The sequence below is a fragment of the Primulina tabacum genome, chromosome 2 (assembly GCF_025594145.1).
Source record: "Primulina tabacum isolate GXHZ01 chromosome 2, ASM2559414v2, whole genome shotgun sequence".
NCBI lineage: Eukaryota > Viridiplantae > Streptophyta > Magnoliopsida > Lamiales > Gesneriaceae > Primulina > Primulina tabacum.
This window is the reverse complement of record NC_134551.1, coordinates 4,749,280-4,762,710: the sequence shown is the minus strand read 5'-3', so window position 1 is coordinate 4,762,710 and position 13,431 is coordinate 4,749,280. Positions and strand designations below refer to the sequence as shown.

At 32.2% G+C, this 13,431-nt stretch overlaps 2 protein-coding genes across 2 annotated transcripts; both read right to left on the bottom strand.

The window, feature by feature from the left end:
- Nucleotides 1-839: 839 nt before the first annotated feature.
- Nucleotides 840-4,712, bottom strand: LOC142526919 (vacuolar protein-sorting-associated protein 37 homolog 1-like). The gene is made up of 7 exons (XM_075631587.1): nucleotides 4,503-4,712; nucleotides 4,098-4,328; nucleotides 2,807-2,894; nucleotides 2,285-2,324; nucleotides 2,141-2,187; nucleotides 1,909-2,029; nucleotides 840-1,221 (listed from the first exon to the last, which is right to left on the bottom strand). The coding sequence occupies exons 1-7, from the start codon at nucleotides 4,517-4,519 to the stop codon at nucleotides 1,058-1,060; spliced, it is 708 nt and encodes a 235-aa protein (XP_075487702.1). The 5' UTR covers nucleotides 4,520-4,712; the 3' UTR covers nucleotides 840-1,057.
- Nucleotides 4,713-6,110: 1,398 nt separating this feature from the next.
- On the bottom strand, nucleotides 6,111-6,995 carry LOC142537184 (uncharacterized). Its single transcript, XM_075642741.1, has one exon. The coding sequence runs from the start codon at nucleotides 6,993-6,995 to the stop codon at nucleotides 6,111-6,113; it is 885 nt and encodes a 294-aa protein (XP_075498856.1).
- Nucleotides 6,996-13,431: the final 6,436 nt, after the last annotated feature.

Below are 13,431 nucleotides of genomic sequence, written 5' to 3'. Positions count from 1 at the left end.
CCAGAATTGGTTGAATATCAGAGATGGAGAAATTTATGTGTAAAGAGAACAAAGATGGATTTTCATCCCTTATTAGTTATTAGTACCGCAAAATGCTTATTATAAAGATGGCCAAATACCAAAGCCCAATTCCCACACTACGAAAATCACAATTAGTGTAATATAATATGATATTTATAAAATTAAATATAAGATGGGGTTTAGAAAGAATATTTTTCTATAATTATGAAATATACAAATTTAAGAATACTCTGTTTACAAAATAATAAAAAAACTAAATAAATAATAATTTAATGTATAAAACACAATCATTTTCATTTTTTGAAAGTGTCAACTTCGAGAACAAAATTATATACATTAGTTAGATTCAAAATGCGTGTGTAATTTCGAACATAAAGAAAAAGTGTCAAAACTAAGTAATGGAGTCTTCTTCAGTCAACCATGCCGATATTTACAATAAAAAGTAATACTATTGACATAAAAAGTAATATTTTTCATGGATAACCTAAATAAGATATCTGTATCACAAAATACGACCCGTGAGACCGTCTCATACAAGTTTTTGTCTTCAATTTAACCCATTCTTTTACCAAATCTGAACCAATTTAACTGATTTTGAAAAATAAAAAACAAATTAACCAAATTGAATTTCCAAACTAGCTTGGTTCATTCAACTATTTGGTTATTTCGGTTTAACAGAAAATTTACTCCACCTTCGTGCAGGAGAAATTATTTGATTCCCCCCTCAACTCAAATTTTTTATTATTATTATTATTATTTCATTTAAAAAATAAAATTATAAACACATCGCATTCTCTGATATATTATTGAAATGTATATTTCCAAAAAATCTTTCAATCAAAGACTTCACCTAAAAATTCGACATTATACTCACGCAGATAGTTGAAATACAACGAGAGACAAGCTGGTGTCTCGCTATCTGACAATTCCAAAACAGGTTTACATGAAATAACAATATTACTACGTAGTTACAGGAGAAATCACACAACTTTTAATAATAGAATTTTGTTTGGTAACACACACATTGTAACATTCCTCAAGCCGTGAAAGATGTCTTTGCAGAAAGATGAGTAAGAGCACGTTTATGGTAAGTGTAGCGCATCTTCTTGTATTTTTGTACAAAAGCTGATAGATCAATCTCTCTGTCAAGAAGCTGCCTATGTAAGGCATCGGATTCCTCTTCTGTTTTATTCATTGCATCTACACAATGCAAATAGTTCAGACCGACAGTTCTGATAATGAAAAGTAATTCAATATTTTCAATATCCCCGTCTCCTTGAGAAGAATTCAGAGAGGAAGCATAGACACACATGTAAAGCTAATAACATCGGCAGCAATCAATCTTATAGATGATTAAAGTTAAGACAATATTGTCGCACCAAAGAATATCATAGAGACCCGTTGGGTTTTCCTTAATTAAATTCATCGTCATAGGCATGGTTTTGAGGAAAACATCAGTCCCTTAAGTCATATGCAAATGTCGTGGAAGTTTAGGTTAAAGAAATGCATAAGGAGAACTTCAAGATCAAGACATAAATGTTTCAATCAAGTCTGTCAAGAAGAATAAAATATGAATTGCATACATGATATGCAGGAACAAGGCATAGTGTTTCATGATAAAGGAAGAAAAAAGTTAAGAGAAGCCCCAGCATAGAGGAGATATTCTGGGGTAAATTGGGAAAAAAGGGACCGCACTTGTCAAACAGGATATACTCAGATTGTGACTGAGTGTGTAAGAATCACTTTCCTCCTAATCGAAACAATACGTGTATATGAAACCAAATAGGAAAAGAGACTGGGATACTGCTTCCAAATTTTTAAGTTTGATCCAAAAGATGTACTATGAAGAGTAACAAATTAGATGTATAAAACATGCAGTTAATCTACCTTGTAGTCTATGCAGGAGAGAAGAAGGAGAATAATATTTCAGCGTTTCTTCCTTTTTCCTCTCCAAATCATGCAGTTTTTCTTGTGCAGAGGCCAGTTCAGTAGTTCGAATGATTCTACACTGAAGCCACAAAAAGTAGATAAACACAATTTCAATCATCCACTTAAAGCTAAATTAAAATTTTAAGGAAAATAATAGAGTATACGCCTTCTCAGAGAAAAAAAACTTTACCTGATTCCTAAGCTCCATTATGAGTGGTTCTTTTTCCAGATTCTCTCCTGCAAGCGAAATATCAACGATTTTCTTTGATTAGGATCTTAATTTGGTATTGCACTCAAATAGAAAAATTAAAGTAAACATAAATAAAGAACATACTAGCAAGCTGCAGCGTTTCGTTCCTCAGTTCATCCCTGACCTAATTTGGTTATGAACAAAATTCAGTGTCTCAAAATAGTTGCGGCAATTTAACTCGCAACGACGTGGATGAAGAAAATACAGCATCGAAATGTGAGAATTTTTGGGCATGCATCAAACAAAAAAACTCAGATCGATAAGAAAAAATTATTGACTTCAAGAAACAGTCACACTCATTTTAAATGTTCAGAAGTAAATGAAAGGTCACAATTATTAGTTCGTCATACCAAAATGATTGACTTCGAGAAACATTCACACTCCTTTTATATGTTCAGAATTAAATGAAAGGTCACAATTATTAGTATTCGCCATCGGCCCCAAAATTATTGTTTTAACCTACTTAGACACTTGTATTGCACGTAATTCTAAATATCTATTCTATCATAGAAAAAGTGCAGAACGCTTCAAGTAGACCTTGTTCAAGTAAAAGATGATGAACAGCAGAGTGCAGACGAATTATAAAAACCACAAAACCTAACTTACCCTGTTTTGAGTTTTCACAGGTTCAAGTGAAAGTAAGAGGTTCTGATAAGCCTCCTTGTCAGATAAGAGTTTCCTTAGCTCATCAACACTGAAACATCAAACAATGGAGATGATGACAAGAAACTCTACAAGTTCACAAATACAATACAATTTACTGCCAAAATTATTTTACACACACATTTATATTTATTCTTCTGCAGATGACAAATAGAGAAAGCTGCGAAGTAGTGTCTAACATGTGACACTCACTTTCATAACATCACTATCTTACGTGAGGATATAAAGGAAAAATTCATTATTGAAATAGAAGTGAACCCCAAAAACACATCAATAAGACACACAGAATATTATGATAAACAAATCCACAACAATGTTAGTTCAACAAAGGCTCACACTAGCATAGAAAGCTTCAACCTGTTGTTTTAGATCTAGCAATTATAAAGCTTCAACCTGTTGTTTTAGATCTAGCAAGAACCTAAGCCACACGTTAGGTACGAATGCCGACCATTAATAATACAGAGGTAAGAATCTAGGTATCGATTTGTATATGCCACATCCAAACATGCAAATATACGAGGATGATAACTCAAGTTTCGGTTGCCACAAAGATGACACTTCTCTAAGTTCGTTTGTTTAAGAAGAGCACAAATGATAACTCTTAAATCAATATTAAAACTCAAAATATCGAGACCGATCAATATATACAATTCTCGCTTAAGTGCCTTATTAGGCATAAGAACCCGTCTATAGTTGCTACATGGGCCTAAAAGAAGACTTAATTTAACCCAAAATATACCCCAACAAGTGAAGCTTGAAAATAAATAAAAAATAGTCAAGAAAAAGCCCAACAAACTAACAAAATTGTTTATTAATTAAAATAACTAAATAAACTCAGCTCACAACTAGTTGTTATCTTTGTTTTGAAACCCATTGATTAAACTAATTTGAATTTCCAAGCATAATCTTTCTTCATTTTGCCTTAATTAACAATTTTCACCATGAGAACTTATACTTTTTTTATCCCATTGGTGAGTAACAGCGCGCTAGACTGATCTTCGGTTAAGTTGTTGATTGGTATTGGTTAGGAAGGATAACATGAATTTCTCTTCCAATTAAGGTACTCAAAATAATCCGATTTTACAACTTCAACAAGTAGGAAATAATGCCTTACAACCCAGAACGAACATCAAGAAAAAGTATAAGTATTTTATAGGTTGAAAACATCGGAAAGGGAAAAAAATGAATTTCAGGATTAATCATCCCATTCAACTTAGTGATACAAAGCACTAACCTTTTATCTTTCAACGCAGCAATGATGCCTGCGGCTTCTGCAGGTGAAACATTCACCGGAGAGTTCTGTCGATCTGCAGGTCTTGATATACCGCTAGAACTGCTGGAGCCAGCGCCAGGCGTCGCCGGGTGTGAAGAGCTGGGTGAACCAACAACAGAAGGCGGATACCACGAATTTGAATTTGTAGACGTCTCCTGCGGCCGTGGCTGAGATTGCTGCTCCTGAGAATTCCTACAATTCGATTAAAAACAATAAAAGATGAATCAATTCCCGGCCTAATAATGCAAAAGTCTCGTCGCGACAAGCAAATAAATCAAAAAACAGAAAAATTTCAGAGCATCAACTAATATTAAATCATTACTTCCTTACAAAGGAAACCGATTAATTTCAGAAACAAATGATTACCAAAAATTTTTAAACATGACTTTGAAATGGCCTGAGTCGACGGATGAATTCCGAATGGATCGGAAAAAGGATCAAAACCCTAAAACACAGAATCGATTCTCGTCTTCAATGGAGAGATTCTTTAGGGCTCCGCCTCCGATCTTATCCGAGTTCGATTGGCCTTGACTTGAGAATTTCAGCTTCTACTAAGCCAAAGTTATCTTTTTCTCATTATTCATTTTAATTTTAATTTTAATTTTATAGTACATAGTTACGTGTGTGTGTTCATAATTATATTCATATAAATTTTTTAGAAAGAGTCGTCTCAATAATAATAATAATAGAAAGACTATAAATATTTAAATAATCTCTAAGTCAAGTTTGGAGATATTTTCAAATTTCCAAAAATTTGATTGTATATAATATTTTCAAATATTGTTCATTGATAAATTTTGTAATATATTTATTAAGTGAATGTCATATCAATACACAGTTAATAAATTACATATCAAAATTATATATTAGAATTCGACTTGGCTTGATTATAACTCGATAAGGATATTAAAAACAAGAATATGAGCAAACGGCAAAAATGAACATAATTTAAAATTAAAATTTATTAAAATTGTGAGATTCATATTAATGAGAAATGAGTATGAAATACTCAAAAAATAAGCTAAATTTATTTCAAATGCAAGATATTTGTTAAAATACTTGGAAATTGTCTAGAGACACGATTGTCGGGTTGGTGCTCTATTATCTAATTGCAATACTCATAAGAGCTTCCCTTGACTTTTCAATTGCTAGTAACTGTTTCTTCATATTCGTGTAAAGTTTCGGTTAATTAATTAGTCCAAATAATTGAGTATATTATTGTGTCCCCAAAAAAACATATTTCTTAGATAATTTTTAAATATAATAATTGCAAGTTCTCATCAAAAAAATCTGATCTCGTGATTAATCGAGATTTATAATAAAAATTAGCTTTTTTTCCTTAAAACATAAGCAAACATAAGATTTATTAAATTTTTCCCAAAAAAACATATTTCTTGAGTAATTTTTAGGGATTTGGATCCTCTGCTACGTTGAAAATACAGGATTTTGGTGTTGTGCATTTTTTTAATGACATGATCATCTCGTTTAATCTGAAAACTTTTTAAATTTATCTCTTATGGGTGTGATGTCCACAAGATGATCACGTGATCATCTCATTAAAAAAATATACAGCACCAAATGTTGTCTTTTCAACAAAGCAGATGTTCCAAATCCAATTTTTATACTTCTTTTCCTAAAAATCTCAGCATATAACCAAACAAAGCTTTTGGAGTTCAAGAATTATATATATATATATATATATATATAATCTCACGCAATCTTTTGATACAATGACAAGGTTAATGACATTACGTTACTTCCATATCTCATTCAGCTATTGAAATAAGATAATAATAATAATAATAATAATAATAATTAAAACTGCCGAAAACATTGACAAAAAAACTTGCAATGTTTTCTCCTGATTGCCAAAAACAAGAAAAATATACTTCTCTCTGTGTTTAATTTTTATACATATCACAAATTTTATTTAATTTGTTATAAAAATAAATAAATCGAGAAATGAAAATTTATTCAGTATGGAAGAATAGGCCCGACTTGACCCCCCTTCCCCAATCGTAACCGTGAAAATGATCTCATCAACTTTGACGACATACGATCGATTTGGTTCACTGGTCTCGTTCTATACGATTCACTCCTCTTCATTTTACTTCTCGAAGAAGATGAAGCAGTCCCAGGATTATTCACTATGAATTCTCCTTCATTTTGGATGTTAATCACAGCAAAAGACGGGTCCATTGAAATTGATCGGTTCAATCCTGCGACGGGACGTGCCGGAGACTTCATCTCCACCGCGTGCGGAAGTTCCAACGACATACAGTGGCGGAGACGGCCAAAAGGTCGTACACACGGCAGCGATGTTTCCCTGTTATCCGGCGTGTGATAAGCTTCTTCACCAGGATTGTAATTTGTCGGCTCGGTATCTGCCGGAATTTCTTTGGGATTGTCTTGCGTCAGAATCGAAGACCTGCACAAGGGGCAGCTCGTGTGGGCAAGAAACCATTGATCGACGCACCGAACATGAAAAGCGTGCTTGCAGTTAGGCAATAATCGGACAAGATCTTCGTCCTCCAATTCCCCTAGACACACGACGCATTCTTCTTTATCTAACCGGAGGTAAAGGTCGCCGCCTTTCACGGAGGAGAACGCGAGAACAGGGATGGAGTCGAGGACTTTCTTCTCCACCCCGGCAGAGACCACCGGCACGGCTCGCGCCACCGTGTCGACGGGTTCTTGTCGCCGCCATCGCAAGCAGTACTTGACGAGGAATAAATGGTACACGATTATGGCTACAGATGTGGCAACTATGCCCACCATGGAGATCAGCAATGGCGTTAGAAACGAACTGGACTGTGAGCTATTTCGTGAATATCCAGGCGGTGTAGTCACTCCCTCCATAGATCATGCTCTTGCAGATTCTGCCACAGATTTTAGCGTAAGAATCCGTTTCTCTGTCTTTTTCTAAGCCCTGGATTCAAGAAAATGGTGGGTGGTGGGCTTTGTCAGCAAGAAATGAACAAGAGAAGATTTCCGTCTCTCTCTCTCTCTCTGATTCTCCGTCCGATGGTGTAACGGTATTTATATAATGCAAGAAAAGATCATGAATCTAAGGACACGCGTTAGATTTGAGAATGAATTAGGATTGTAGGATTTAAAATAGTGGTTATAGATTCAACAGGTGGAAGCGAATCCGGCGATGGGATATAGAAAATTTCCATGGGTAGATAGCTAGATTGTTTTCGAAGTATATAAATTAATAATCGGCTTTCTAAATATATCTATATAATATATGTATAATGCCGCATGAATTCTGACAGCTAGATTCCAATTTGTCAAGTAATACAAATAAGAAATGTTGCATGCACAATTCTCGTGTACAAGAAAATAAATCGATTCTTACTATATATCAATCGGGCTGGCACTGTACGTAGTGGAATATTCATGTATGATGGAATTAACTATATAAAATTTTTAAAACTGCACATATATAAATATTAATGACAACTTATCCATATTTTGTTGTAGCTTTGATAGCAGCTAGGTTTAGGAAAATTATGAGCATTCTAGGAGGAAGGTTAGTTAATTAGTATGGTACGAATTGGTTGCAATTTCCCGACGGAGAGGGAAAAGTTGATGCATGTGGATATAGTACCTAAAAAGCATGTATGTTGTCACATGAAACTGATCGACGTTGATCAAACCCGTGGGCCAAACATGGGATATGGAAGCAGCTTGCTGGCCAACATCGAGTTTTCCCGTGGTGCAGGAAGCGGATAAGAAAACATATGTGATATTACTTGTAAGTTGTGTAATGAAAAATAATGTATATATGAACATGTGTGTATCTTATACATCAAATATTTGGCTTTTTTTTTTTTTTTTTGGAAGCGCGATTGTTGAATAGATCGGGTTTGGGTTAAGTTCGGTCCACCTGACCCGACAAAAAATGGACTGAGCTTAATGTGACTGTGAGTTGAGATAATTTGGACTTAAATATGTATCCGATTAATTAAATATTATAAGCTAAGCTGAGGTGTTGGCTTTTGTGTAAAGCTAAATGGTCTAAAATCTAAATGAAGTAATCAAAACATTATATAAAAAAAAAAGTTTGATTTTTTGTGACGAGTCGATTGAAACGGTAATACATTTGTTAGTCACTCGATTTTTGCGAATATCAATTTCGATGTGCATTTTTCAGTTTATGCTGTCACGCACTCTTTGAACGACATCCTAGCTAGAACATTCACGATATTTATTTTATGACACAAAGCAGAGCGCATATGTAATTGTTTGAAATTAAGTTGCTAGTTTTTCTTACCCATTGTCTCAAATTAGATATTCAAGGTTTTTTTTTTGGTTCAGTGTTGTTTTGGAAATGTTATAACATAGAACCGAAGTTTTCTAGCTACAAATATGAGTGTAATCGAGTAGAGTTTTGACCGAGTCGCTCACTAGCTACTCATGAATAGTTTGTTATCTGCAAAGAGATGCATTTGTTCCTTTTTATATTGTTCGTGAAGTGTATATGTATGATATACGTAGTGTATTCTGAAGTTTTTTCGTGATTTCAAATCCATTATTGTTTGGATATATTTGAGAATTTTAGATCTACCATTTACCAATCACTACTGTAATAGACAATAAGATCAATATCATTTCAAATTCATATATATACATTCTTAAATCATTGACACATGTATAATAGTGTGCCTTAATGAGATAATTACATTTATCTCCTCGAAGTTTTGTCATATTTACAAACAAATTCATCTATACTTAAATATTACATATAATAATTTCCCCGATATTTGTAAAAAATAACAAATAAATCTAATAATTTCTAAATATATTCATAAGTTATATATTCGTAACTGCCTCTAAATATATGGCAGCGTAAAGAAAGAAATGATAATTTATTTTTATTGTATTTTAATTTATGAGTAGGTCTCTTGTGAGACGGTCTCACGAATCTTTACTTATGAGACGAGTCAATCCTACCGATATTCACAATAAAAAGTAATACTCTTAGCATAAAAAATAATATTTTTTCATGTATGACCCAAATAAGATATATATCTCACAAAATATGACCTGTGAAACCGTCTCACATAAATTTTTGGCCATAATTTATTTGGTAGTGGGAGAGATGATGTATAGATAATTATTGGATATGCACCAACAATTGAATATGTTGTTCTCAATGAATTATTTTTAATGCCAGCTCAATAGTTTATTTGTGCTTCGTTAGTTGCAACAGGTGTATTAAATTATTGGTCGTAGATACGTTGAATTATATGTCGCATATAATACTATAAGTTTGGATATTTATTTATTAAAATTTTAGATTAGATAGCGATTTACAATAAGTAATGTATATACACCTAATTCTACCATGTGGAAAACGGTCATTGTTTGGCCTGTATCATATCGTCCTACTGGAAGTCTGGATCTATGAATACGTGTCATCCGATATGATCCAATAAAATAGAGTAGGTGTTTTGTGAGACGATCTCACGGATATTTATCTGTGAGACGAGTCAAGCCTATCGATATTCACAATAAAAAGTAATATTATTATTATAAAAAGTAATATTTTTTCATGGATGACCCAAATAAGAGATCTGTCGCACAAAATACGACCCGTGAGATCGTGTCACAGAAGTTTTTACCAATAAAATAAACGTAAACAAAAAATATCTACTCCGCTTTATGAAATATTTAACTGTATTAAATTTTTTTTTGTTCGATAACTTTTTGTGTACAAAAATCTATAATATTTTATTATCATAGATAAGATTTACTGAAATAGTTTGAACGTTTAGATAAATTAACGATAAATTGAGAAAAAATCGAAAGAAGATTGAGAGATGTGTATTAAAAGTATTAATAAATTCACACCTGCAGCAAAGTTAGCTGAATATTTTGAAAAATAAAACTGTACAAAAACTTTGCTCAAATTCGATGATATTCGATCAACCAACGAATCCAGCCAAGACGAATTGCTAGTGAAAGAGCCTCCGACATCTCCGCAATGTGAGGGGAGAAACGTCCGAAAGCCATTAAAACAACTCCCTCACGTCTGAAATATATAATATGACTTAATCTTATTAAAATTAAATTACACGAGTATATTAATTTACATAAAATGGAAAAAGGATAAATTATGTTATAAAAATTGTGCGTTTAAGATACATCCAAAAGCTGACACTAAATTTTGCTTGCCATTGTCCGAGAGAGAACGTCAAAGCTTAGGGCATCTCCGCTTTATTTTCGAAGTTTTCAAAATCTCTGTTTGAAAACATATTTTCAAAAAATAATTGAAGGTTAATTTAATTTAAAGTCGAAATATATGGTTTATTATGTGATATATCGTCATAAATATTGAGCTGTTGGTAGTAATGAAAAGTTGAATTGATAATAGAAATAAAAACAAAAGTTTTTTTGAAAAGGAAAAAAAAAAAACCTGAAAACAACCATTGTTATACATATATTATTATTATATATATAAAACCTAAGAACAAGCATTGTCTTAATTGGGCCAATAAATCCATCTACTGAATTTTTATGGGCCTATAAAGTCGGGTCGCCAACTCAAATAATCATCGCTTAATTGTTATGACTTCCGGGGCAGAACAAAATCACATTCATGATAGGTGTCTCAAATATGTATTTAAGGATATATATTTCATAATATATGGATTTATTGATATAACACTAATTTCCGTGCTCATTAATAAAATTCGCCAAAGACTCATTGGCCTAATGACTAAAAGTGATGTCCAAGATTCATGAGATTTTAAGTTCAAATCTCATTTATGTGACTAGTTTAGTAAAATTTAGTTAAAGAAATCCTCCCCTCAATTATATATATATAGAGACACACACACGTGCTCACCTCTTATTGTATAATTTGAATATATTTTTTTTATCATATCATATTCAATAAATGAGCGACGGAAATTAGTGATGATCATATTACAAATATGAGAGAAATATTATTGAAAATAAATTGTCATAACAATTTTGAGAAATAATAATAATAATAATAATAATAATAATAATAATAACAACGCTCTGATTTTTATTTTTTTAAAAAAACCTACCTAATTGATATTGGGAATCCTTCGAGCAGAAGAAGCATATATGTCTAGAAGATAAACACAAGTTTTTAAAACTAAAAAATATGCTGAGATTTTATTTTAAATTTATAAAAACTTAAAACATTTCCACTATTTTTTATTGTCGGAAATGTTATTAGTTAGTCGTTCTAAACCGTCTCTCGATATGTTGGTATAAACAATGCCGTATCGTTCGTTTATCACCAACACACATCCTATGGATGGAAAACTAAAATTTTTCATGAATTAGTATCTTATTTGTGTGATGTATGAAATTTTATTTTATGTAATTAGTGATTAAATTTAGTAAGTATTAGCATTTGAATAATTATTAAAATTATTGATAGAATATATTGATTATATATAAATTTTAACATTATTGTAAAAATTATTATATCAAAATATTTATATATTTTCAGATAAATTTTAAACGAGGATAACAATATTATGTCGCTTAATAGACTTGTTTATCTTGATAGGGTGAAACTTATTCTAATAAAAAATTAAAAAATATATATTAAAAATCATATATTATTTTATCTATCAAAATTTTAAATAACAAATAAATATTTTTTTTAAATCAAATATTTATCATTTATTAGATGAATAATTTTGATTAAAATTTAAATTATTTGTTATAATGTGTTAAAAAAATATTTATATTGAGATAATATTATATAAAAAAATTATATTTTATTTAAATAATGTTTGACAAAACTTATTTAAAACAGTTTATAAATTCTTGCGTTTATAAAGTGTTTTAAGAGCTTATAATGTGGGGACCTGGACGCTAATCAAGTTCATAATCGTCATTGGGACAATTTAATTAATTACAATAAACACGGTCTAAATTTTTTTTTTAAAATGCGGAACGTAATGGAAATCATACTAGTATACATATCAATATAACATAAGGTACAAGTCCTGTACAGCATACATTCGATACAAACGAAGGTTCACCAACTAGCTATCAAGTGTTCAAACCCTATCTACAGCAACATCAAAGTCTGTGGTCTCCACTCTAATCATGATCTCTCGTCATCTCCTCGACCCTGATCCTGTCCCACCTGTTGTCATGCACACATACAAACACGACAACAGCCGGATAATTCCGGTGAGAATATAATCCCAGTATAAATCAACGAACATGCAATCATATGATAAACATAAAAGCATGGACAGATAACAGCAATATGTATCAAAATCTGAAACATAATCAATACAAAACTGTCGACAATGCTCGTGACTCCACGACTCAGACTAGACTCAATCCTAGTCTAGGGATCCCGGTTTCCAGACGTTGGTATTCCTATATCGACCAACAGTAATAGAAGAAACTCCGATTCTATCCACGTCGATATAACCAAACATCCGGTGTCTTGACCTATCCGTCACAGACTATGGCACTATCGCCAATACACTATCTTGTGACATCGTGCAATGTGCCCGTGGGGATCCCACCGCTATCAGGCACTTCTGTCACAAGATCACTCGTCTAATACTCATCTAATACATGCTTCCTACAAATCAATAGAACAGCATATAAAATCAAATCAATGCATATAGTAACAATAAGTATGTGATTTAGGGAAACCCAAGTATATCCTACTTGAGTCGATCTCCCAATACCGCATTGACTTATACCTTTCGTTCGTAGTGTCGGTCTGAAGCAATATCAGTTCTGAACTCAAGAGTGTCTCTGTAAATCTGAAACGACATAGCGAGAATCATAATATCAATATTCCATTCTCAATTCAATCCTGAATCTGATTAATCTAAATCTAGTTCAAAATCAACGACATAACGGCACAATCCCGATATCCCCGTCAATACAATATCAACAAATATCAATTACAAATCATAACCCATATCCGATACAATCTGTAATCAATCAATAATCTAAATCTGTCCGGTTTTCAGTCCATATAATCAGAAATTCATAACAATTCCATAATCAATCTGTTCTTCGATCTGACTTCAATTCTACGATGTGTAGTATTCCCAGAACACATAATAATGATCAAATAATAATTTCTCCAATATCATAATTTCAAATGATAACAGAACTCAATAAAACTTACGTCCAGTTGTAGCTGTTGATGAGAGGAGTACGGTACTGTGTTCAGATTCAAATTCTGATAGACAGATCTTGCCGAACCGCAATTTTAAAGAAAATAAAAGCTTGAGGGATTTTTGAAGCTTTTCTCTCGATTTTG